This window comes from Pipistrellus kuhlii, unplaced genomic scaffold, assembly GCF_014108245.1.
Source record: "Pipistrellus kuhlii isolate mPipKuh1 unplaced genomic scaffold, mPipKuh1.p scaffold_m20_p_9, whole genome shotgun sequence".
NCBI classification, from domain to species: Eukaryota; Metazoa; Chordata; class Mammalia; order Chiroptera; family Vespertilionidae; genus Pipistrellus; species Pipistrellus kuhlii.
The window spans coordinates 21,140,757-21,166,982 of NW_023425595.1; the positions used below are offsets into that span (position 1 = coordinate 21,140,757).

At 38.4% G+C, this 26,226-nt stretch overlaps 2 protein-coding genes and 1 non-coding gene across 13 annotated transcripts in view; 1 reads left to right on the forward strand and 2 right to left on the reverse strand.

Moving 5' to 3' along the window:
• Window positions 1–558: 558 nt before the first annotated feature.
• On the reverse strand, window positions 559–5,175 carry SPTY2D1OS (SPTY2D1 opposite strand). Its single transcript, XM_036426766.2, is given in 3 exon segments — window positions 559–671; window positions 4,133–4,221; window positions 4,637–5,175. Coding segments are annotated over 3 exon segments (261 nt in total). The 5' UTR covers window positions 4,706–5,175; the 3' UTR covers window positions 559–568.
• A 1,377-nt stretch (window positions 5,176–6,552) lies between these two features.
• UEVLD (UEV and lactate/malate dehyrogenase domains) overlaps window positions 6,553–26,226 on the forward strand; it is a 30,849-nt gene continuing 11,175 nt past the window's right edge. The window contains exons 1-8 of one of the 11 annotated variants that reach the window (XR_004986117.2): window positions 6,553–6,998; window positions 8,232–8,400; window positions 8,787–8,871; window positions 11,906–11,971; window positions 15,511–15,674; window positions 17,236–17,371; window positions 18,937–19,055; window positions 21,731–21,833. Coding sequence is in view for 10 of the 11 variants with exons in the window: in XM_036426740.2 (XP_036282633.1) it covers window positions 8,311–8,400; window positions 8,787–8,871; window positions 11,906–11,971; window positions 15,511–15,674; window positions 17,236–17,371; window positions 18,937–19,055; window positions 21,731–21,833 (763 nt within the window). In the remaining variant the exon portion in view is untranslated. Of the gene's footprint in view, window positions 6,999–8,231; window positions 8,401–8,786; window positions 8,872–10,114; window positions 10,130–11,905; window positions 11,972–15,168; window positions 15,265–15,510; window positions 15,675–17,235; window positions 17,372–18,936; window positions 19,056–21,730; window positions 21,834–26,226 lie in introns of those variants that run through there. The other 10 variants (XM_036426740.2, XM_036426738.2, XM_036426751.2 and 7 more) reach the window with 10 other exon arrangements.
• On the reverse strand, window positions 13,773–13,902 carry LOC118713835. The gene has a single exon (XR_004986397.1). It is a non-coding gene; the product is annotated as a small nucleolar RNA SNORA25 (small nucleolar RNA).

Here is a 26,226-nt window from a genome sequence, read left to right on the forward strand (position 1 = left end):
AAAGGCCAGGATTTTAACCTTCACTGCAGCACGGGGCTGCATGGGTTGGTAAGGTACTTAAGGCTTTCAACCTCATTTTTGCCATTTTGTAAAATGAGGCTACTACTCTGGTTAATGTAAGAATTAAAATAATGTAAAATTTAGTATCTTACACCTAATATGAAAAAGGTCCTTTTCCCCACAAGGTGGAAGCTTTGGGTTCTTAGTAATAGTTGTGGAAAGGCCACAGAGAAATACCTCCAAACAATAAGCTTAAAGTTGCTGCAATCTCTAGCCCTTTAACATTTTCAATCCTGCACCCAGGAAAAAGACATTACTTGGAAAATATGTCTAAAGAGCTCTTGAGAATTTCTATCCTTAAGGATACAGAATAGAGGAGAAATTGAACTGGGCATCTTAGTCTTAATACCAATCTTCAGGACTATGAAACAGAGGGGAACCAACCACTTCCATCCACCCAACTACCTCCCCAGCCTCCATCTCCCTGTTTCGAGCTAACAATACCAAGTCTTTCATCTTAAGAAGTGCGGCAACTTTTTACATAAAATGTGACAAAAATAATGTGCAATTACTTTATGTGAAACCAACAGGAACTGTACAGCCAGTGGGTCAGGAGAGCTTCAGAGCTGCATTGGTTCACCCGGGTCATCGTTGGTTATTTCCAGTGGGGTCTGAAGGGAGAAAAGCAGGTCAGGTGGGTCATGCTTAGTCTGGGCTGAGGTCATTGCCCTCCTTGCAATGGAGGGTAGCTGCATCTAACTCTGTCACCAAATGCCTCTGATCTCAGTTGCCTAAGGGGCTTAGCAGTATTGCAGCTGACGAGGCAGAGAAAGGCCAAATATCCAAGGTCCAAGAGGAGGAGAGAGGAGAGAGACGTGTCCCACCAGAACCATTACAAACCCATGTTTACTTGAGGGAGAGCTAAGTGGGGTTGTTCGTGTGGGCTCGTCTAAGAAACGGAATTGAAGACTGGACATACACAATGTCCCATGAGAACAAGACTAGGTCACCCATGCCAGGCAGCTTTGACACTGGGCCTGAGAAATCTTGACAACTACACCGCCAGTTTATTTGAATGAAACTGAAAAATAATCTCTTAAGAAAATGTGTATAAAAGATCATATGAAAGACGGGATTTTTCCAACTTTTTTTTTAAATAAACAAGAGGGTATTTGTTTTCTAAAGTTACTAGAGTTGGATTTTGATGCTTAATTCATTTATCTGGCGCAGTGGTCGGCAAACTCATTAGTCAACAGAGCCAAATATCAACAGTACAACGATTGAAATTTCTTTGGAGAGCGACATTTTTTAAACTTAAACAACTTCTAACGCCACTTCTTCAAAATAGACTGGGCCGTGGTATTTTGCGGAAGAGCCACACTCAAGGGGCCAAAGAGCCACATGTGGCTCACGAGCCGCTGTTTGCCGACCACGGATCCGGGGAAACACATTTCAAAGGAGGAACAGAGAACAAAGTTGAGGGCACACTTACCCCTCCTGGGGGATACTTATATCCCTTCCACATTGTTCCTGCAATGAGAAGCATCCATAAGACAACAATCATTGTGGGCTTCTGGCTCAGCTGGTGGTGTGTGCAGGGGCAAATGGGTGGTTCGGAAAGGTGTGTTCTATTCCCTGGGTCCTGGGAACTGGGATGTCTTCATTCAAGGCCTGTTGGTGGATGGCCCAGCATGATAGCTCCTGACGGAGGAGCTTTGTGGTCTTGTTTGAATTGAAATGGCTTGCCATGGCCATTTTGAGGGGCAGGGCTCAGATACCAATTGTGACATCAGCTCCTGTGACTTTGGGGTGAGTATGGGATGATTGGCCAGGATGCCAGATGTGTTGGGGCTAAAGAGCCCTTATCAGAAGGACCCTGTTCCCTGGTGACTGACTATGCAGTTGGGATCTAGCTGGCACCAGATCTTTATTAACTCACCATCTGCCAATATTTTGACATTTGGTTTTATGCAGTCAAATGCCAAAATAAAATAAAATAAATTCCTAAGAAAAACACAAAACAAAAAATACCCTGATTAACTGAAAGGGTTAATTGGCTAGAAATGTTATAAGCAAAATTACTTTAAGTAATATTGTTATGACTATTCAAAGGAGAAAACATTTTTTAGAAATTAATTGATTTTTAGAGAGAAAGAGGAAGGGAGAGAGAGAAACATCAATTTGTTGTTCCATTTATTTATGCATTCATTGGTTGGTTGCTTGTATTTGTCCTGATGGGGGAATCTAACCAACTGAACTACCTGGTCAGGTTGAAAAATCTTGAATTTTGTGAAATAGCACAGTTAAACTTTCATGCAAGGTAAACCTCCTTACAATTTCCCTCAGAAGGGAAAAGAAGGAACATGGGCTATTATACTCAACTTACAGCTGGAGAAACTGAGGCATGGGATAATTTCAGTGGTTTTGTCAGGAACACAGTATGGCAGTGGCTCAGCTAAACAAGAACCCAGGGCCTCCATTCTTATCCCCACCCCCACAGAGGTGCGACTGTGTTGTGCCAATACCCTCATAGGAATTCTGGAGCGAGGGGGCTGGGGGTAGGGGGGAAAAGCACTACCATCATGCCTTGCTCTTAGAGTAGGGGGTGGGCACTACCATCATGCCTTGCTCTTAGAGTAGGGGGTGGGCACTACCATCATGCCTTGCTCTTAGAGTAGGGAGGGGGGGAAGCACTACCATCATGCCTTGCTCTTAGAGTATCTCTGGCTGGCTGAAACTTGATATCCATGCCTTCAGAGTAGCTGCCTAAAAAACCTGCTCCTGCCGGTTTGGCTCAGTAGATAGAGCATCGGCCTGTGGACTGAAAGGTCCCAGGTTCAATTCCGGTCAAGGGCATGGGCACATCCCCAGTAGGGAGTGTGCAAGAGGCAGCTGATCGATGATTCTCATCGATGTTTCTAACTCTCTGTCCCTCTCTCTTCCTCCCTGTAAAAAATCAATAAAAAATATATTTTTTAAAAAAAACCTGCTCCTGTAGTCAGTACATTATTAAGTTTCTTTAACTGTGGTAACATCCTTGAAAAAACAAGTCTGAATAAAATGGGGTGGGACATGAGAAACCTAGGGGATGCTAAAAGGACACTCTTATTAATGCTTGCTACAGGCAGGCTGATCTAGCAGGATGAGTCTGAGGGGCTATTAAATCCAGAGATCTATGCTTACATCCCTGCTTCACAAACAAGTTGGTCTGTGTGGCAGTTGAGGTCATTGCCACAAGCAAATCTGGATCATGATTGGTTGACTTGTTCATGATTTTGCTTAGTTTTTAAGTTAGCATTTACTGACAGCTAATTAGCAAGCTTTGTATTAAATGCTTAACATGAATTCCCAAATATAATCCAACTAATAGATACTGAGATATATCCATTGCACAGATGAAGAAACTGAACCTCACAAAAATTAAAAATTTCCAAGTCACATAGCTAGTAAGTTGCAAAGTTAGGACTTAACCCAAATTCACCTTAACTCCAATTCAGTATTTGCCAAAAGGGGCATAAAATGCTGGTCTAATTTACTATAGAGTTTGTAAGTTAATAGATGGGAACAGTCTTCGAAACTAATACCTTCCTTTTCAAAACAGACCAGAGTTGTTATCAAACTAGAGGCCCGGTGCACAAAATTTGTGCACTTGTGGGGGAGGGTCCCTCAGCCTGCCCTGCGCCCTCTTGCAGTCCGTGGGTCCTTGGAGGATGTCCGTGGGGAGTGGGCCTAAGGAGGCAGTCATTCTTAATGCTGCTATGGAGGCACAGCCATGAGCCTGGCTTCTGGCTGAGTGATGCTCCCCATGTGGGAGTGCACTGACCACCAAGGTACAGCTCCTGCATTGAGCATATACCCTCTGTTGGTCAGTGCACATCATAGCGACCAGTCATTCCACTGTTGGGTCAGTTTGCATATTAGCCTGTTATTATTATCAAATCTTTGAACCTTGATCTGCTGTCTTCAGCAGTGCTCCCCAAATTTTGTTTCCCTGCATCTACCTCTAATCATTTCCCCTTCTACAGCTCATCATATTCTCCAGAGGAATATAAACTCTCCACAGAGATTTCAGGGTGTTACCAAGTCCTTTAGAAGGGTAGGAATTCAGCCCAACACATATGATCACACTCACAGTTGTAGATCTTCATCCAAATCCTGGCTGCTCCTTCGGGCTTTGCTCTCCTGAACAGGCCACCTCTCTTTCCACCTCAGAGTTGGAGTCTGAGTCAGAAATAAATTTAAAGGCAGACATGGCTCCACTAATTGGTCCAATAGGTAACTGCTTCTGTATGAGATTGAAGGACTGCTGAAAAGTCCCCTCCAAGGCCTACCTTCCCTCTCCTGATCAGCAACTGGGCCTGGAATCCAGAAATGGGGCACTATCTTTGGCAGAGCCCTTATTAATCCCATAATGTTTTGAAATAAGTAATGCTAAATACCTAAGGTAGGGGGATTTAAAGATGTCCCACTGGGATGGGAAGTAGCCTGGGAAATAACTTTGCTCCCATCACATCCTGACTTCAAATTAGTGGTGAGATCTCAACTATCTTTCCCATTTGGCCAGAAAGCCCAGATCGTAGAGTTAGTCGTAGCCAGGATTGACTACCAGGAATTTGCAGGCAGAATCATTACTTACCATAAACTCCGGAAATGTGCCCATGTAACATGCAAAGCCAACAAAAAGCATCCAGCCGAGCACGATCATGATAAAACAATTTCTAAGACACAATTGCACAGTGAAAGACTTTTCACCAAGATCTTGGCAAAGGAGTATGCTCAAGAAACCCTCAGTTGGAAGAGGTCTCACATGTCAGTTCCAATCCTTGGCTCCAAGGGATCCAGAACTCCCTAGTAGAGAGGTTGAAGTCTAGTAGGGCATTGTGACATCATTGGTCACATGACTCATACTCACTACAAGTCAGGTCAGATCATTCCTCTGTTCAAAACCCTCTTGAGGATTCCTCTTTCAGAGTAAAAGCCTAACAAATAGAAAAGCAGCCCCTGACATTGAAACTCGTCTGACCCAGCTCTGTCTCAGTGTCGTTAGCTTATTTGGCACACACATCAGAGTTGTGATTCTCCTGTAGGTGTAACAATCTCACAGAAAACCAACATCAGTTGGGTCATTCAGACCATGACAAAAATGGGACAAAACAAGGCCCACTTCATCATTCTGTCTAAGCAAAAACAAGGTCATCCTCTTTTCTCTGCAAATATGAGAGATTGGTGCTTTTTCTTTTTACCAGTCACAGCTTTATCATCACTCTAGTTTGCCCATCTTATGGATATTTGAGATAATCAATTATAGAATTGTCCTTTCTGCTACCACCCAACCCAAAGTGGAGCTTTGCTTTCTTAAACCCTCTCCCAAATCACCCAAAAAGCAAATCCTCTAAAAGGTTCTTTTCAACATTTTTACTAAGCTGTCTCAATGGTTCTCTACTGTCATCTACTCCCTCCCTGCAAGGAGTAATCAACCCAACTTGTTTCAGTGTGTGTGTGTGCCTGCTGGTCTCTGGCTGAAGAGCATTGACAAGCCAGTCACAATTGTGTGCAAAGCACTCACACTGGTTCTCAGATTTTTTTTTTTTCTTCTTACATTAGAATTACCCAGGCTTCTTACAACAGACGGCTGGACCCTACCCCTAAGGTTCTGATTTTGTAGGTTTGAGGTGGGGTCTCAGAATTTGTATTTTTAACAAGTTGAGGCTGTAAGTCTGTGGACCACACGGGAAGAATAACTGCCTTAGCTCCCTCTTGTTTCTCTGAATTAGCCTACTTCTGCTTCCTCACTTCTTACTTCATTCTACTCCAGCCATACTCGCCTCACTGTTTCAAGCCTCCCAAGCTCATGCCTGTTTTAGAACTTTGCTTGGGATATCCTCTATGAAATGCTTATTGTTTCAGCCCTCCAGGGGACCTACCAAAACACAAAATTACTTTATAACATGCAGTCTAATTTACTTATTTATTGTATTTGTTATTTTGCTTTTTTCCTAGGAATAAAAACATCAGCCTTAGGAAAGCTGATGTTTTTGTTTATTTTGTTCACTTCTGTATCATCAGACCTAGAAAAATATTTAGCCCATAGTCAATGCTAAACCAAAAGTTTGTTGAATGAACAAATTCTCCTTCCAGTCTTTCAACCTTCTCCTAATTGAGTCACAGCATTGTTGCCTTTAGGTCTTCCAATTAATACAATCACCCTACTGACAGCCCAACCTCTTGACAGTTAAAAAAATATCTTGTGTTCCTGTTCAAGCCAGGAACACAAAGCAGGTAACTCACAAGTCAAGGAGACCAAACAAAGCCAGCATATTGCATATCTTCCCCTTCTTCTCCAGGTGGCCCAATCCACCAACCTACCTCTACTCCTATTTTCAAAGTTTTCGTTTTCTTTTTTTTCCCGCCTGGCTTTTGCTTTTCTCAACCACCAATATGGTTATGGTACCCTCCCCCGGGGGGGCGGGGGGAAGGCAACCTCTCCCCCATGCGTTATTCTCCTCACAAGGGCTGCCACTATCTCCCAGTTCTCCGACCACAACGCTCCTGCTGCCTTCCCCTTCTAGGTCCCTGAAATTTTGATTTTGACTTTTCATGATCTCTTTCTTCCTAAATCCAACCACAACATTCGTTCTTGATCTTTTTCGTTACTGAATTTCACACCTCTTTCTAGAAACTCTCTTCCACCTCCTTGACTGCTTGTCCTCAGGTCCCTCTTAGTCCTCTCTTCACAGATATTCCCCCAGTTCCTTTCCAGCAATGCTGGGTCCTAGTTCCCTAAACCTCCGCGGAGTCTGGGGCGTTGGAGGCGGGTGGAGTGTCGAGCCCGGGAAGGGGCGGGGCCTCGCGCCTCCCGGGAAGTTTGGTCCTCGGCGGCAGCCGTCCAGGTGCCGGTGGGGAAAGGAGGTCGAGAGGCTGGGGCCGCGGAATCTGACTCGGGAACCCGCCTAGAGATGGAGTTCGACTGCGAGGGTCTGAGACGGCTGCTGGGCAAGGTGCGGGCAGCCCGCTGGGCTGGTGCAGGGGTCTCAGGGCATTTTCACCCCCGGACGGGCTACCCCGCAGTGGCGTGTCCCCCGCTCGTTGCAGAGCTTGGAGCGGAGGGGGCGCTGGCATGAAGTCGGCTGCTGGGAGAGGGGTAACGGGGAGGCCTCGGAGGAGCCGCCGGTCTCTCCCTCCCAGGGCCTGGCTTGACTGCACTCGCAGCTCCGAGGCCCCCAACCTCCTGCGGTATGAGACCTCCTTGCGCCCCTTGGTCTCAAATAGCTTCTATAATAGCAGCTGCCTGTCCCTGGAGCCGCTCCCTTTTCTCTCTGCTGAAATGGCTTGTTCCACTTTTTTCTTGACTTGCAAAGTTCGCTCGGCCTCAGATGCCAGTGTCTGGAAGATAGAAGCAGTCCTTTCTCTCTGCTTGCTTTCAGAAATATCGATGATCCCATCGTGGGGTCTTGGTGTACTTACACCCCTTACTCCTGCTTTTGAACTCTGCCGCCTCGCGCTGTGCCTCAGCATCGAAAGTGCTCAGTGACTGCAGCAAACGAGAGACCCGAGTAGATTTAGGAATGAAGACGGGGCTTGAAGGCCTAGAAGAGATCCTCATAGCGTTGAAAGGTTGATCGCAGGGCTGACCCACAAGTCTGACCTACATTTCTGGGGCTTGACCAGAGCCAGTTTCCGGTTCAGGCTCTCTGAGTCCCCATGATTGGATAGTCTGAGGCAGTCCCTCTTCTCAGTTTTCTAGTTGTAATTATTAAAAATAATAATAATAAAAAAAAATTTTTTTAAGATACGGGGAAAGAGAGATTAAAAACATCAATGATGAGAGAGAATCATTGATCACCTGTCTCCTGTACGCCCCCACTTCCCCCCGGGATCGAGCGCACAACCCCTGGCATATATATGCTCTAGCCAGGAATCAAACTGTGAGCTCCTGGTTCCCCACGTCAATGCTCCACCACTGAGCCACACCTGCCAGGCTGTAGCAGTTCTTTATTTTTTATGACTGAATAGTCCATGTTATGGACATATTACATTTTACCCATCAATTGATAGACATTTGGATTGTTGTAAATGTAAATGTTTTCTCAAAATCATTTTTGGAATGGTGATAGACTCTTAACATACTTCTTTTTCTTTTATTTAATCCTTAAACACAAGTCTATAAGGTAGGTATTGTTTCTCTTTGCAAATAAGAAATATTCAAAGAAATTAAATGATTTTGCCCACAGGGCAACCAATGTCATGTTTCTAGGAGCGCATCTGGATGAATGAGGAGACAGTTCACTCAGCCTGACTGCAAACCCATGCATGGTGTTTTTTTTTTGTTTTTTTTTTTTTTCCTGTTCTCCCTTTGAAACCCAAGATGCAGTGCCAGGAGGGTTGGAAGGGAAATTCAAGGTGTGTCAAGTGAATGAATGAGGTATTCAAGAATAAGAGTGGATCTTGAATAGTGGTGACAGGAGTGATAGATACATCTGTTCTACTTCTTAAGCCTTCAGCAGGTATTTGGAGGCAGTTTGATTTAGTGATTAAAGGCCCAGGTCCTAGGTTTCATCTCTGGCTTCCCTACTTAACTTACTAACTCAGCAGGTTATTTGTATTCTCTAGCTTTCATTTTTATATTTATAGGGTTGTTATTACTATTCATGTTTGTAAATCAAATACTATTCATGTTTGTAAAACTCAGAGCCTCGTACACAGTAAGTGTTCAGTTAAATGTTGATTGTAATTATTCTGTTGTCTATAGATTTATTCTTATCCCATGCTCATTTTTCTCTTTTCAGTACAAGTTCAGGGATCTAACTGTGGAAGAACTAAAGAATGTAAATATGTTTTTCCCACATTTCAGATATTCCATGGACACCTATGGTAAGATTTGTATTCTCTAGTTTTTGCTACTTTATGTAAACTATTAGTTATTTGTTCCTAGTGAGCTACAAAATTATAATTTCTCTCTTTTATCCCCTGATTTTGAACTACACTTTGTGACCTGTGATTTCTGAGGAAATTTAAATTAATATTAACTTTCTATTGCTGTCATACAAATTAGCACAAATTTAATGACTTAAAAAACAACATATATTTACTATCTTACAATTCTGTAGGCCAGAAGTGCAGCACAGGCCACTATAGATGAGAAGTGTGGACTAAAAATGTTGGCAGTTCTTAGTTCCTTTTGGAGGCTCTGGGAGAAAATCCATTTCCTTGCCTTTTTCAGTTTCTTAAAGTCATCCTCATTCTTTGGCTCCAGGTCTCCTTCCTCCATCTTCAAACTTAGCAATGTTGCATCTCTCTCACCATCCTCTGTCCTCTGATTACCCTCTACCCACAACTAGGAAAGTGCCTCTACTTTTAAGGACCAGTGTGATTCCATTAGGTCCCTTCCAGTAGTATGGGATAATTTCCCACCTCATGTCCTTAATTATATCTAAAAAAATCTATTTTCCAAGTAAGGTTAGCATATTTAGAGGGTCCAGGATTAGGGTATTGAATATCTTTGGAGGTCATTATTCTGCCTACCACATACATGGTTGAAGTTTTAGTGATCTTATTCACTTAATACAGAGAGTCTAGCTACCTAAGAAACATTTTGATTTACTATCTTTCAAAAATTTCTGACCACAGCCTGCACTTGGAAATATATTTTTGTATCAGGAACCCATATACACATAACTAAAATACTGTGGACTCTTTGGCATTTTTTCTTCTATTTATTCCATTCCATTTTAAAAACAAGTACTGATTGAAACTCACTAAATTAATTTCAGGATCCATGAATTAGTCAAAACACACAGTTTTGAAAAACTTCTTTATTCTATATTGCTATGTTTTATATTTGTATTAGTTTGGGTTAAGAAAATGTATGTAATTCAGATTTATATATTAGAATCTTTGAGGAGTTATTGAAGTGTTTCTTAGGAATAGCTAATTTTATATGTGGAAAACATTATTAAATTCAGGCCCATCTGTGACTGGCATCTTTTAATTGGCACCTAGTTATTTGGTGTTGTATACATGCCTGGGATAAGAGATGCAACACCTGCTACTTATTAAATGCCAGATGTGCTTCCAAATGTTTTATCTAAGTTTTCTGGCTTATCTCTTTTTTTAGAACTAAAGCTATGAGGTAAGCATTATCTTCTTCATTTTTCGGATAAAGAAACCAAGGCTCAGAGAGTTTAAATAATTGCTCAAGATTATAGCTAGTTAGAGATGGAGTTGAGTTTGTACCCATATTTGTCTTGCCCTCTGCTTGAATACTTCTTGTCCTTTTATAATATGTTTCTTTATTAAATAGAGTTACTATGCCAGTTATTTCTTATTTTCCTGCCTTCTGTCTAGAGAAAGTGTGCTATGGTGCCATTAGACTCTGAAGCTATAGGCGTTAAGTAATCAGTGTATATTTTATTGTTGAAGACAATGATAGTCAAGCATCTTATACACTTTTATTTTGGCTTTTTGAATAATTTGATCAAACAATAAATATTTACACCAATAGTTTCTCTACCACATTTCTAGGTTATCCTGTATTCCCGAGTAACAGTTCCTTTTCCACACCTCTTTCCAATTTAATTTTTGCTATAGAATGTTCTCTTCACCCATTGTTACCTTTCATTTATATAGTTCAAGGTAAACATTTGTACCTAGTACACTTTTGGCCTTGAGTTTTTGTCAGCTTGGTTTCCTCTTTTCCCTTTCTAGTTGATCATCGAATCTACTTGGAATTTTTTCTTCCAGTGCCTAAATAGTATAGTTACTGAGGCACTAAAAAGACTACATTCCAAGGCAGTATGATAGTTTGAAGCCAAACGTAGTCTTTTCTGTATTCAGTTCAGAGATAAGGGCATTCATTCTCCATCATTGTGTCCTACTTATTGATGAAATTTCAGGGATGTGAAGATTGAATAAAGATTGAGAATAATGTAATTAGAGAAACAAAATAAAATAATTATTGATCTTTCTAAAAGGTCACTTTCAAAAATAAAGCTAACACCTTTTTTTTTTCTTATTCTAAAACTTATAACCTGATTTCTGAAAGTGATTGTAACTGCTTTGTTACATGTGACAATTAGTTAACAACTAGAGGCCCAGTGCATGAAATTTGTGCACGAAGCGGGGAGGTCCCTCAGCCCAGCCTATACCCTCTCCAATCCTGGACCCCTCGGGGGTTTAGGCCAGATCTCGCAGGACATCCCTCTCACAATTTAGGACCACTGGCTCCTAACTGCTCACCTGCCTGATTGCCCCTAACCGCCTCTGCCTGCTGGCTGATCGCCCCCTAACTGCTCCCCTGCCAGCCTATTCATCCCTTAACTGCTCCCCCCTGCCAGCCTGATCACCCATAACTACCTCTGCCTCAGCCCCTGCCACCGTGGCTTTGTCCGAAAGGACATCTGGAAGATGTTCTGTCTAATTAGCATATTACCCTTTTATTAGTATAGATGTCCTCACGTTTTTTTTTTTTAGATGTCCTCACATTTTATAATCCTTTACTTCTTTTGATATTATATCATTAGACCCTTATAACAACTTTATGATGCAATCTTATTATCTTTATTTTATGGATGATCAAACTGAAGGTCAAAGAGATTAAAGTAACCAAAAGTCACATGCTTCTAAGTGGGGAAGGTGGGCCTAGAACTTGGGATTTCAGTATCAAATTCCTGTGTTTACTCACCTATCTGCTCTGATTTCTAAGGAAAAAAAAATGTAGTAATTTTCATTTATCAACATTTTTACTCATTCCTAGATAATGGGATAATAGTATTTAGAAATTATGTGTTTCTGTACATGTGTATGTGCGTTATCTGGGTCGACTTTGATTCCTCTTTCTACTTCTGATTGCACATTTTGAGGCTTTTTTTTTTTTTTTTTTTTTTTTTTTTTTTTTTTCCTCTTTCAGTTTTCAAAGATAGTTCACAGAAAGACTTGCTGAATTTCACTGGTACTATTCCTGTGATGTATCATGGTAAGTGTGGATGTTGAGAAATTGTGGGAATTTCTAAATGAGCAGTTCAGTAAGAACTGAATTTGTTTAGTGCCATAATATTCAGACCTGTTGTGCATTTCTTATGGTTAGATGTTAGAAAGAGAGATAAAGAATTCCTATCCACCCCAACGACTGGTTGATTGATTGAGTTCACAATTCTTACCCATCCCAATAATTTCAAGGTATTTGCATATTAATGGAGGAGCTTGTGAATTTAAGTAAGTAGAATTTCAGTTTCTAGGACAATGTGGGAGGTAACAGGAGGGCATAAAAGTTACCTTACTGCCTTTGGTAAGATGTCCATCATTGGCATTCTGACTCTCCTAGTGCCATGGAGTTGTGTCATTGATTCATATGCTGGCTGGGTCTTTCAAAGTGTTAATGATACCTGCAATACCTTTTCATTGGAAGTACCTTTTTTCCCCCTTTTCTTTTGACTAGAATTATATTAACTCACTGTAATGCACACTAATTATTTCTTGCGGATCAGAAGGTCAGAATGTATTATCTTTCTCATTATCAAATGGGCCAATATAAATGGTTACTTTGTGGTGCTATGATCACATGATTTTATAATCATCACAGAGTTATCTACAGACCAATAGCTACTTCTCTCTATACCTGCATTATAAATACTTAGGCACCATATATGGTGACAGATCTTAACTAGACTTATTGTGGTGACATAACCTCAATACAATCATTTTTTAATAATTAGACAAAAGCAGAAGAGGAGTATGGTTCTGAGAACTGCTAATATGAAATAGTAGACCAGGTATTAGGACATTTCTATACTAATTTTCAGTCCTCGCTGAACATGAGAATTATATGGGAATCTTTTTAAAAATGGCATCCAGTCCCCATTCCATTGAGTCAGAAACTTTAGGAGATATTGGTATGTTTTGAAGTTCCTTAAGTGTTTCTAATTTGCAGACACTCCTGGGTACCATTATGCTTAGGATAGGAGTAAGCAAGATGAAAAAAATAACTTTCAATGGAAAGAGGATTTCCTTAGTAAGAAAAGGTTGCAGTGGAGAAGAAAATGTTTTTACTTATAATGGGCCTATTTTCAAAATGCAAACCCTGCCAACCCGTTATGGTACTTACCATATAATATACCGTCCTAAGCATTTCACATACATTAACTAATTTTATCCTCACAATAACCCTATGATGTAAGAGCTATTAGTCACATTTTATAGAAGAAGGAATTGAGACACAGAGAAGTAAGTTGCCTAAAATCATGCAGCTAGTAATGAATGAAACTTACGCATTCTTGCTTCTGAGCATCCATGTTCTTAAGTATCGGGAAAGACATAGGCAATAAGGCTATGAAAGCAGGAATAAATATCAGGAGATACAATAAACAGCCACAGTAATTGATGAGATTTCTAGCTGAAGTTTTATTTTTATACTTACATTAGGTTTCGCTTTGGGCTTCCTGACAACCAAGGCAGTCAGATTTTGGCTCTTGGTAGGCATGATATACATGATTACAATCGGAAGAACATGCAACTTCCTTTCTCAGAACACTAAAATTTAAGAACCGCTGGATAAAGTGACTATTAAGGTTATTTTTAGTTCTAAGTTCTATTGTATATATGAAAACTAGCTAGTATGTTCTAGTACCTGCAATTAGTGAGCAACTTGAGGGCCAGTATCAAATTCATCTTTACTCATTCATTTATTTATTAATCAGTCATTGTTTGTTTTTATTTTTTTTTAAACTTGGAAAATTTATTTACTTTCCCACCTCACCAATCACTGATATGAGTAGCTAAATCATATCTCTTCAGGACAAAATATACACTATTGAGAATGTCTATTACATCCTATGGATAACTTCAATTTTAGGTCACAGCATTAAGAGCTCCTGGTTTTAGTCCCATAACCTCTCTTTGAAATGACCCAGATAATTCAGTCTTTTTTTTTTTTTTTTTTTTACATTTTTCTATTCTTTTTTTTTAAATTAAATTATTATCTGTGTACATATTTTAACATTCCCCCACCCTCCTATACATACTGTCCCTCCCCAGAGTTTTGTGCCCATTGATTGTACTTATATGCATGTATACAAGTCCTTCGGTTGATCTCTTATCTCCCCCAGAACTCCCTACCCTCCCGCCTGGGCTGTAATTTGACAGTCTGCTTGTTGCTTTACTGCCTTTATATCTGTCTTTTGGTTCATCAGTTTATAATGTTCTTTAATATCCATAAATGAGTTAGGTCATGTTAGGTATTTCTCTTTCGTTGACTGGCTTATTTCACTCAGCATGATGTTCTCTAATTCTATCCAGGTTGCTGCAAATGATGAGAATTCCTTCTTTTTTATGGCAGCATAGTATTCCATTGTGTAGATGTACCATAGTTTTTTGATCCAATCATCTGCTGACGGGCACCTAGGCTGTTTCCAAATTCTAGCTATTGTAGCTTGTGCTATGAACATAAGGGTGCATATATCCTTTCTGATTGGTGTTTCTAGTTTCTTGGGATATATTCCTAGGAGTGGGATTACTGGGTCAAATGGGAGTTCCATTTTCAGTTTTTTGAGGAAACTCCACACTGTTTTCCACAGTGGTTGCACCAGTCTGCATTCCCACCAGCAGTGCACGAGGGTTCCTTTTTCTCCGCAACCTCGCCAACACTTGTCGTTTGTTGATTTGTTGATGTTGGCCATTCTGACAGGTGTGAGATGGTACCGCATTGTTGTTTTGATTTGCATCTCTCTTCAGTCATTCTTAATTACAAAAGAAACTTGCATTGAGCAGCCAGTAGGTTAGGCACTATCTTTAGTGCAGGGGTTATAGAAATAAATAATGCATAATCCTCTCTTAGGAAGAAGTTTATAGAGTAAAATGAGTAACAACTGTAAGCAAATAACTTCAGTGCAGAAGTATAAAAATATAAGTGTCCAGCCAGCACCGGTTTGGCTCAGTGGATAGAGCTTCGGCCTGGGGACTGAAAGGTCCGGGGTTCGATTCCGGTCAAGGGCATGAGCCTTGGTTGCGGGCACATCCCCAGTAGAGGGTGTGCAGGAGGCAGCTGGTCGATGACTCTCTCTCATCGATGTTTCTAACTCTCTATCCCTCTCTCTTCCTCTCTGTGAAAAATCAATAAAATATATTAAAAAAAAAAATATATATATATATATATATATATATATATATAAAATATGTGTTTCCACTACTAGTCAAGATAGGTACTATAGCTCTGCTTGGATAGAGTGAAGAAGATTACATGGAGAAGATTGTGTATCTCAAACTCCTGACACAGTAGATCCTTTATATATTTATTGAATTGAGTTGGATGTCTTAATTGAATTTTCTCAAATATTATGCTGGTGATTTAATGGGAATATATTTCCAATGTTAATGTAGATGAAATGGGAAAATTAGGTCTCAATTTACATAAGTCCTTTATAAGTTAACTTGACTACACAACTTAAAATGCCACCTAGCTATACCATACATAGTATGCATGCCTTATTGTTTGAAGTATGTTTATTTTGTCTCAAATAGGTAATACATATAACATACCAGTTCGTTTGTGGATTTTGGATTCTCACCCTTTTGCTCCCCCCATTTGCTTCTTAAAGCCAACTGCAAATATGGGAATCTCAGTTGGAAAACATGTGGATGCTCAAGGCAGAATATACTTGCCCTACCTCCAAAACTGGAGCCATGTAAGATCAATTTAGATTTTCTTTGAAAAGTTCTTATTTTTCTGAATTATTTATCTTTGATTTTAGTGAATAAAAGTAACAAATAAGTTACTGAATTTTCGTTCAATGATGTTCTTCATATGGTCATTAAAGGTGATTTGAAATTGAACTCCCGGGGACACCCGAGTCCCAGAACCCTGATGACAGCCCGGCCTGATGACAGCAGCCTGCTTGAAGCTGCTCTCTTCGAGTCTAAGAGCCAACTGTTGTTTGCTCCCTATCCTCCTATATAATAAAAGGCCAATATGCAAATCAACCGAACAGTAGAACAACCGGTTGCTATGACGCACACTGACCGCCAAGGAGCAGACACTAAACGCAAGATCTGCTCCCTAGTAGTCAGTGCACTCCAACATGGGAGCACAGCTCAGCGAGAAACCTGAGCCGTGCTTACAGCTGGTGAGCGCAGCAGCGGTGGTGGGAGCCTCTCCCGCCTCCGAGAGGCGCTAAGGATGCCCAATTGCCAGCTTAGGCCCAATCCCCATGGAGAGCGGGCCTAAGCTGTGAGACATCTCCCCAGGTCTCCTGGACTGCGAGAGGGCACAGGCCGGGCTGAGGGAACCCCTTCTTCCCCCTCGAGTGCATGAATTTTATCCACTGGGCCTCTAGTCTTTTTATAGTTGTTCATTACTTGATAAAGCACATGTAATATTACTAGCAAGTATTAGGCATTATTTCCTAGTCCATCTCTATTAAAGAGTCTTATGTGATACACATATTTATTTGTAGTTTTGCCTGTTTTTGACTTTTAGTATATTAAAACAGATAATCTGTTATGTGCTTTAACTGAGCATTTAAAATTTTACTTGGATACATGACCATTCTTTCCTTAGTCCTTTAGAGGGTAATGAGAGAGGTATCTGGAACTTTGATGTATATCCAGGCTTTGACACAGGACTGGAAAGTTCAAAAGTTTAGGTTTCCAGGCTCATTAAAACAAGAATAGAATAATTTCCTCATGCTTCAACTTACTTGATTTTAGTGATTTAGCAGTTTGACTTACACTGACTCCATTTTATTTATTTATTCTGTTCCTCAATATTTAGGGATGAAGAGGTATCATATCTGCAGTTTACTCTCAGTTGGTTCAGAAAAATACAGAGAGAGAAAGAGTCTAAGAAAGCAAATGTGATGCAATTTTAGTGATCTGGGTGAATAGTACATGGAAATTCTTTTACTATTCTTGCAATTTTTCTTTGTTTGCAATTGTTTCAAAGTAAAAAGTTAAAAAAAGACAGACTGTTCCCAAACATACTCTGCTCATAAGTACATTTATGTTATACCCTATATTTTGGAAATATGGATTTAGCATTTTTCCCTTCATTTTTTAGTCAAAAGAATTAAGTATTTTTTCAGTGAAAAATAATGAAACAGTTGAAGGTATAATTTCTATGGTAGTATTCAAAAATGAGAGCATAATATAATACTTTGTTTTGGCTAACTATAACAATGTATAGATTAATAAGATAGTACTTGTTAGCAAAATGTTTGCATAACTCTTCCCTTTGTGTATATTCTGCAGCCTAAATCTGTCATTGTAGGATTAATTAAAGAAATGATTGCCAAGTTTCAAGAGGAACTTCCCCTCTATTCTCTATCATCATCTGATGAGGCACGGCAGGTAGACTTACTAGCCTATATTGCAAAAATCACTGAAGGTTTGTATTTTTATTATTCAGAGAATTATAAGTTTGTAATTTCTCAATGATAGCCTTTACTCTCTGCTACTTTATTTTTATAAATAAGTACATGCATATATACACACATGCATATATACACACACATCTGTGTTGAATAAAAATTTCCTGCACATCTATCATAGGGTATTACCTACTAGAGTTCCAATTACCTAACTATACAGTTTTAATGAATATGTTTTCTTAAAATGTAAAAGATTAGCCCTGGCCAGTGTGGATCAGTTGGTTGGCATGTCATCTTGTAAACTAAATGGTCATGATTTTTATTATCTTTCTCTCTTTCTCTCTCTCTCTATCCCTCTCTCTCTCTCAAAATCAATAAAAACATATCTTTGGATGAGAAGTGTTAAAAAATATATAAAAGATTATCCTTATACTGACAAATAAAATATTTTTTATTTTGTATAAAACCACTTGAATATACAGGCTAAGTTACCAGCCATTGTTACCTAAAAGATACATCATAAGTATGGATACAAAGTAGTAATAATAACAACAATAAAAAGAATATAAACAAATATAACAGGGAAAACTGTGTTTCACGTACTCAAAACTATAAACCAGGCATCCTCAAACTTTTTAAAGTGGGGGCCAGATCACGGTCCCTCAGAGAGCTGGAGGGCTGGACTATATGAACTACTGTAACACCTCGGCTGCGCTCACTGCCCAAAAAACCTGGCGGGCCGGATCAGACTCCTCTGCGGGCCGCATGTGGCCCGCGGGCTGTAGTTTGAAGACGCCTGCTATAAACCTATCTTTGCTGACCCCTGTATTAATTATCCTAAAACTTTTCCATTATATTTTTATGTATCTTTTTGCCTCATCTACACTAATAAAAGAGAAAGATGCAAATTGACCATACCTTCACAACACCTGCCAGCCAATCAGGAGCAAGTATGCAAATTAACCCAAAAGATGGCGCCTATTGGCTGGGGGCAGGACAGAGGCATTCCACACTACTGCAGCCACTCTGGGCCTCTGTACCATGTGGGAAGGCAGAAAGGTGGCTCCGAGTCTGAGCGAAGGTGGAAAGGTGACTCTGGCCAGAGCGAAGGCGGTGTTAGCAGGCAGGGGGAGAAAGGGGCGTTCTTGCATGAATCTTCATGCATCGGACCTCTAGTTTGAATATATTGGACAAAAAAATCTGTGATTCTCACTGAGTATAACGTAAAATAACCATGCTTGCAAAATTTTGTAAGGTGTTAAATATTTTTTGCATTTTAAACCAGAGCATTTTTCACAATTATGAAATCCTGTTTTTTTGTCTTATTTAATATTTTTTAAATGTTTGGAAAGATATTTTCTTTTTTAAAAGGTTGTCTCTATTTAGTGGAATATTTAATCAGAGATTCCCAGCTTTCTAGTATACGATTGGTGTGGCAGGTATTTTTGAGTGCCTATTATGGGCTAGCACCGTGCTTTCTGTCCTAAGTTATTGAAAGTTGGTGTATTTTTTTTTGAAAGATGCTAAAAAAGGTTTTTGATATTATTTTTAAGTTGTCATTATCGTTCACTTTTCTTTCTAGGTGTCTCAGACATAAATTCGAAGAACTGGGCAAATAATGAGAATAAAACAGTAAAAAAAATTACTGTGGTTGGAGGTGGAGAACTGGGAGTTGCCTGCACATTAGCAATTTCAGCAAAGGTATGTTAGAATAGTCGTTATAAATACACATATCAGATTGATATGCTTTTAGGTAGTTTATGTTTGATTTTTTCATGTGGAATAAACTCATTTTGTGTTAAAATATATTTAGTTGACCAAAAAAGTGGCTAAAAGCTCATTAGGGATGTTGCCTCTTAATGAGCAGTTAGACATGGACTAGGCTTTGAAAAAATGGTTTGGATAATGGGGTCATCAACCTAATTCAAGGGAAACATCAACTTGACATTCATTTGACTTCACAAATTATTTTGTTTTAATTAAACTTTTATTTAATAAATTAATTTTAGCTTTTTATAAATTATAATTTTTTTTTACGGTTGCCTTTTTTGTGTAATTACTCTCTTTTGTGGTTGTATTTTCTGAGTTGATAGTTTGAGATTTATTTTTATCAGTCCTTTTTATTAGATCTTTTCCATATAAATTATTTTCAGAGAGGCATTTAAATCCTCTTCCAGAGTGGTTCAAAAGACCCTCCAGGGCCCAGAATCATGGTAACAGCATGTCTATCTCATTTGAGGGATATAGCCCAGGATAGAATAGCTGTCCCTTTATATATTTATTTGGTAGTTGACATTTGGTTTTCTACTCTATTAAAATTTGATTATTTGTCATCTAATTTCTTCCATTTAAGAATCACATATGTCTTGGAGGTCGGGTCTACTTCAGCAAATGATTAAGTTGTATCTAGCGAGCTAGAAAATTTTAAAGCTGACTGCTCAGAACAGTATATGCTAACTTTTGACATATTGTATTTTCATTTCCTCCATCCTCCACCAGAATATATGGTTCCCTCTTCATTGGAATTGGAATTGTTTTCAGTTCTTCTGTTACTGAATAGAATACTTCTGTAAACATTGCTTTACAAGTTGCTTATTTTCTCATCTGAATTTTTTTAGGTGTGTATAAAATCATACTAGTGAGTCAGAGAACACAGATGGTTTTTATGACACTTATTACATATTGCAGGATTATTCTTCTGAAAGGCAGAACAAATTTATGCTGCTAATAAAAATGTGCATATCAAACAGATTTTTGCCCTTCCTAACACTGAGTTTTATCAGTTTTCTTCGTTTTTGTTAAGTACAGGAAGGCCTCTTAAAGTCATGTTTCTTTAGTTGTTAGCAGAGTCTCACTGTCAGTATTTCTTTGTGAGCTGTCTAGATGGAAATTTTTTTCCATTTTTCTTTTTGAACATTATATTGTGATACAAGATACCAATATTCAAGTAGTACAATAGTAACCATAATAGTGATGATAGCAGCAGTAACTAATCTTTACTGAATGTTTAAGAAGGTGCCAGCACTTGACTCATTTTAAACACTTGACTCATTTTTATAGCAACTCTGTGGCTTAGATATACCATCATTATGCCATTTTTACAAATGAAGAAACCAGGGCATAGGAAGGTTACCAACTTGCCAAAGTCACAGTGTTAGTAAATGGAGGGAGGATTTGAAGCTAGGCAGTCTATTTATAGAACCTTTATTCTAAAACCTTACTACTCAGATGTGGCTTTTAGACCAGCAGCATTGACGTCACCTAAGATCCTATTAGAAATGCATAATCTCAGGCCCCACTCCAGACCTACATTAGAAATCTGCATTTTAACAAAATCCCTAGTGATCCATGTGCTTCACTGAGCTATTTAATGTGATCTCTTAAAGCTTGAAAAGCTCTGCTCCAACCACTATGTTAAACTGCTTTGTTATTATTGTTGCTGTTATCGAAGGACACTTAACTTGTTTCTAGTTTTTTGGTTTTTTTTAAATAAATTTATTTGAGCCAAGGTGATGACATGTGATGGAAACAAGATCTCAAATGATCTCTCTAGTCTTTTGAATATCCTTATATTTTTACATATTTATATCATTATCCTACATGTACTAATAAATTTATAGGGTTATTTATATAAGTGAGATTGATGGATTAAAGGAGTTATTGTGTTTTTCAATTTTGATAGAAATTGTCAAATTATCCCCCATGTCAACTATACCAGTTTATTCTCATATCCATTTTGTATGAAAATATCTGTTTTACAGTTATTAAACTTTTGGATCTTAGCATGTGTGTTAAATTAAAAATGGTAACTCAGCTTTCTTTGCATTTCTCTTACAAGTGGTTACCAATAATAAAACTAACTGGTACAATTTAGAGGGGACTGCTCTCTGCCAGCCCTGTGTAACAATTATTCCTCACACTGCATGATGTGAGGCCCAGTTCAGTGACTTTCCCAGCATTGCAGAGTGAATAGGTTGTACAGCTGGGTTGTTTTCTTAACTTCCACACTTCCTTCCCAGTAGGCAGATAGATACCTGGGGACTCTTACCTCTGCACTCTAAGATAGGAGAGAGCCTTAAATCTCTGACTATTTTGGAAAAAGACCTTCCACAAAAGTAACCAGACTTTTTAGGATGTTCCATGTTGTAATTTACAGTAAGATCCCAGTTTCCAGTCAAGCCTAAAGGATCACAGTATTCATAATAATTTCTTGCTTGCATGTCCCTTTTATTATTATTATTATTATGTTACTTTTGCTTCCTAAGACAGCATATGACACCTCTGCATTCTCTCTTAGCCCTCACTTCTAAATGAATTTAAATTGAGTACCCAGACATGCCCCATGTAATGCTGTTCTTTTTTATTGTACTATACAGGGCATTGCAGACAGACTTGTCCTCTTAGACCTCTCAGAAGGGACTAAAGGAGGGATGATGGACCTTGAGATCTTCAACCTGCCTAATGTGGAGATCAGCAAAGGTCTGGTTTCTCTGCTTAACAGATGTATGCCTCATTATATGAGAGATTATATAATCTTTCAAAGTTCAGTTTTATCATCTCTAAAGCATTACATACTTCTTGGTATATAACAAAAGTGCTAAACCAATATTCTTTCTAAAAATTCAGTTAACATTGCTTTTCCTAAAAGCACATTGTTAAAATAAGTTTTAATAACAACAAAAAGGGGTTTGTATCAATAAATAAAAATTTAATGTTAAAAAAGTAATTTTATCTCATATACTTAAGGTAAAAATTTTGTGTATACTTTATAAAATATGTAATATATTAGTGCAGACATATATCAATATCTGTAGGTAAATGCTATATTTGAGGATGTGAACTTAATAATATTTTAACCCTAGCTGGTTTGGCTCAGTGGATAGAGCATCAGCCCTCAGACGGAAGGGTTTAAGGTTTGATTCCGGTCAAGGGCACATACCTCAGTTGCAGGCTCGATCCCCAGCCCTGATCAGGGCCCATGTGGGAGGCAGCCAGACTATGTGTTTCTCTTACGTCGATGTTTCTCTCCCTCCACTCTCTCTAAAAATCAATGGGAAAATATCCAGGTGAGGATTATCAATAATATATATATATATATATATATATATATATATATATATATATATTATTATTATTATTATTATTATGGATGCAGGAACAAAAAAATTGAATTAAAAATTGTTTACTCCAACTTTCCAAATCTAGGTTATAGCAAAAGTCAGGTTGTAACATGTTGTAGTTGTTTGGCTTTCCTTTGCCTTCTCATACTTGGGTCCCTTGTATTCCTTGACCATGTTTTCCAAATAAAATGTTGAGACATAATGGTTTCACAAGCTTAAATGTACTAAGAGCAACAGTGCATCAGAAAAGTTGATATAATACCTTTAGATTCTAAAAATTGTGTGTAACAGTTCTAGCAAGCCTCTAGATTCCTATAGGACGCAATGAGTTCCATTTTTCTTTTCTAGAAAGAGGAGAATAATTGCTTTAGTGATCCTTTTGTAGGCCTCATGAAGAGGATTCCTGGGGGAGCTGGATATTCTCTTGTGCCGTCATTTCTAGGTACTGAGGTTCTTAAGGGACATCTTAACTCTTCCAGAGCACTTTAGGGAACTGTCAGTACCTGGGCCCTAGAGGTTGTGAGGCCACTTAAGACATAAGTTATTTCTTCCTATGTATCTCATTAACCATCAGTAACTGTTGTTTTAGATAATTGAAAGTATAGAATCCTTGGAGTAGATATATAGGGCATGGTGCTTGCCACCAAATAATGTATACTCATTCAATATTTCCTATATTGGCAAAAGTTTCATGTTGTCCATGTTAATTTTGGTTGCCCATTCCTGATAATATTTAATTACTATGACATGAAGTAATTTAAAATACAATGTTAATTAACATCTCATAAATATATTCTATGCTATGAAAAAGTGCATTAATAATTTTGGGAAATTGAACTCATTTAGACAGTTTAGCATTGTTTCAGTCATAACAGTCACTGATGATTGCAACTGACTGATCATCTTAGAGTTGTACTTTGCTCCAAATGGATATACATATATTTTTTTGTTGTTAATATTAACCTGAGTATATTTTTTTCATTGATTTTTGTTTGTTTGTTTGTTTTTAAGAGAGAGTAGACGGGAGGGAAGGATGGGAGTGGAAGGAAACATTGATGTGAAAGAGACACATTGATTGGTTGCCTCCCACATGCACCCCAGTCAGTCCCGGGAATGAACCTGCAACCCAGGTACATGCCCATGACCAGGAATCTAGGCCAAGATCCTTCAGTGCATGGGCTGATGCTCTAACCACTGAGAACACTGGCCAGGGCATGTTGTTTGTATTTTTATGATTACAAATAATGCTTCAGAGAACATTGTAATGCAAAAGTCTTTGTGCACTTCTCTAACTAATAGGATAAAGTAGAATTATTGGATCAAAAAGGATGTGTTTTTAAAACTTGTATTTTTAAAACAACAACAACAACAAAAAAAGGAGATTGAAAAACCTGATGAACAATATTAGCTGTTGATTGTAGTAGAGTCGGCGATATGGGAGGGGAGTGGACTGACTATTCTCGGGGAAAGGGGGAGTGGTGGATGCTGGAAGAGACTGAACATAAACTGTGCACCTATGGATGAGGACAATGGGGGGTGGGGAGGGGACGGAGGGTGGGGTGAGAACCTGGTGGAGGGGGGAAGAAATGAGGAACCTTTGTAATAATATGAACAATAAAGATTGAGTTAAAAATAAAATAAAAATAAAAATAAATAAATAAATAAACTTGTATTTTTAAGTTGTACCTATATTATACTTTCACTAACTGTGTATGAGGGTTCCTGTTTCCATTCTTTCAATTACTTTTATTCATTGTTAAACACAGCTAATGGAATAATTCTCCTATGGGATTATTTTAATCATGTCATTTTCTGACTGAAGACACTATTATGTTTATTTGCTGCCATTATTTTAGGGAATTAATAACATATGTTAAATACTTTATATATATTCAGTTTCTTCTCTTTATTTTATAAATGATTCAGAGAGAACGTGGCTTAGGTCACACAGTAAGTGGCTTAGCTTGGGTTTCAAACATATGTTTGTTACCAATTTCATTTTTACTCCAGGAAAAGTCTCTGCATATACAAACATAAATTGTGTGTAGAGGTATAAACATGTGTGTGCATGGAGGAAAAAAAGTGTTCAGTAGTTGTAAAATTTAGCAAAGTAAAATTTACTCAATAGCCACTGATTCTTAAAACATGGTTTATGGATTGATAACTTGTGTCAGAATCACCTGAGGTGCTTTTTAAAGTTACAGATGCCTGGCACCTCTGTGGAGAGATTGAACAACTTGGGAGCTTGACATATGGAGTAGGAAGCCTTTCTTGTACTTTTGAAATATTAGACAGCTTCTACTCTGTTTACTAATGATCAGCCGTGAGTGGGAGGCATTTTTATCATTCAGAAAAGAGGAAGCTAAAGGGAGAAAAGAAAAGAAATGTTCCTGGCAAGGTAGGTTGATGCCAAATTATAGGATCATAAGTTGAACTAGTCACTGATATTTCATAATATTGACAAGCCACCTAATCTTTTCAGGTATCAATTTCCTCATCTTTATGAGGGTATAGGACTAAATCTGTAAATATAGCAAAGTACTAAACAGCACTCTGAAGCCAGACTGCCTGGGCTTAAATTCTGGCTCTGCTACTTACTGGTTCTATGGCTTTGAACAAGTTACTTAACTTCTCTGCACCTCAGATCTGTCAAATGGGATATTAACCCCACAGTGTCTTGTAGCTTAGATTAAATGAGTAAATATAGGGAAAGCTCTTAGAACAATACCAGACACACAAAAGTGGTAGGGAAGTGTTAACTACTAGATGTACCAGTTAATAATGAGAGTGTTTTTTTCAATAGATGGAGTTACACATATGTTGATATATATGCAATTTGATATGTATGCTATTTTGTTGTATTGATAGCAAGCTTCAAAACTTCATATGTCAAATTTACTGAAGGTCTTAACATCATAGATATTTTTACACTTAAAAATGTAGAATTTTGTGCCCAAAAAAGAGCATTTGCGGGAAGTTTTAATTCATTACTTTATTTTGAAGAAAAGTGCTGCTGAAAGTTATCATATACTTCGGGAAGTTTATGGTGAACATGCTCCATCTCAAGATACTTCTGAACATTGTTGAAATGCTTTAAAAGTGATGAAAGACAAAGAACATCCAGGTCAACCAAAAAAGTTTGAAGACCAACAATTACAAGCATTATTGGATGAAGATGTGTGTCAAACTCAAAAACAACTTGCAGAAAAATTAAATGTTGCTCAGTAAACAATTTCTGATCTTTTACAAACAATGGGAAAGATTTTAAAGGAAGGAAAATGGATGCCACATCAACTGAACAAAAGACAAATGAAAACCCATCAGCAAAATGTTGCTTCAACTGCATGAAAAAAAGTCTTTTTTGCATCTAATTGTGACTGGCGATGAAAAGTGAATTTATTTTGAGAATCCCAAATGCACAAAATCATGGGTTGATACAGGTCAACCATCAACATCAACTGCAAGGCCAAATCACTTCAGAAAGAAGACAATGCTCCGTGTTTGGTGGGATCATGAAGGTGTGGTGTATTATGAGCTTCTAAAATTAGGTGAAATGATTAATACTGATTGCTATTGACAACAAATAATCTTTTTGAACCACACTTTGATCGTGAAACGACCATAATGTGAAAGAAGACATGGCAAAGTAATTTTGCTTCATGATGACGCACCATCACACACTTCAAAAACAGTTAAAGACATGTTAAAAGATCTTGCCTGGGAAGTGTTAACCCACACTCTGTATTCACCAA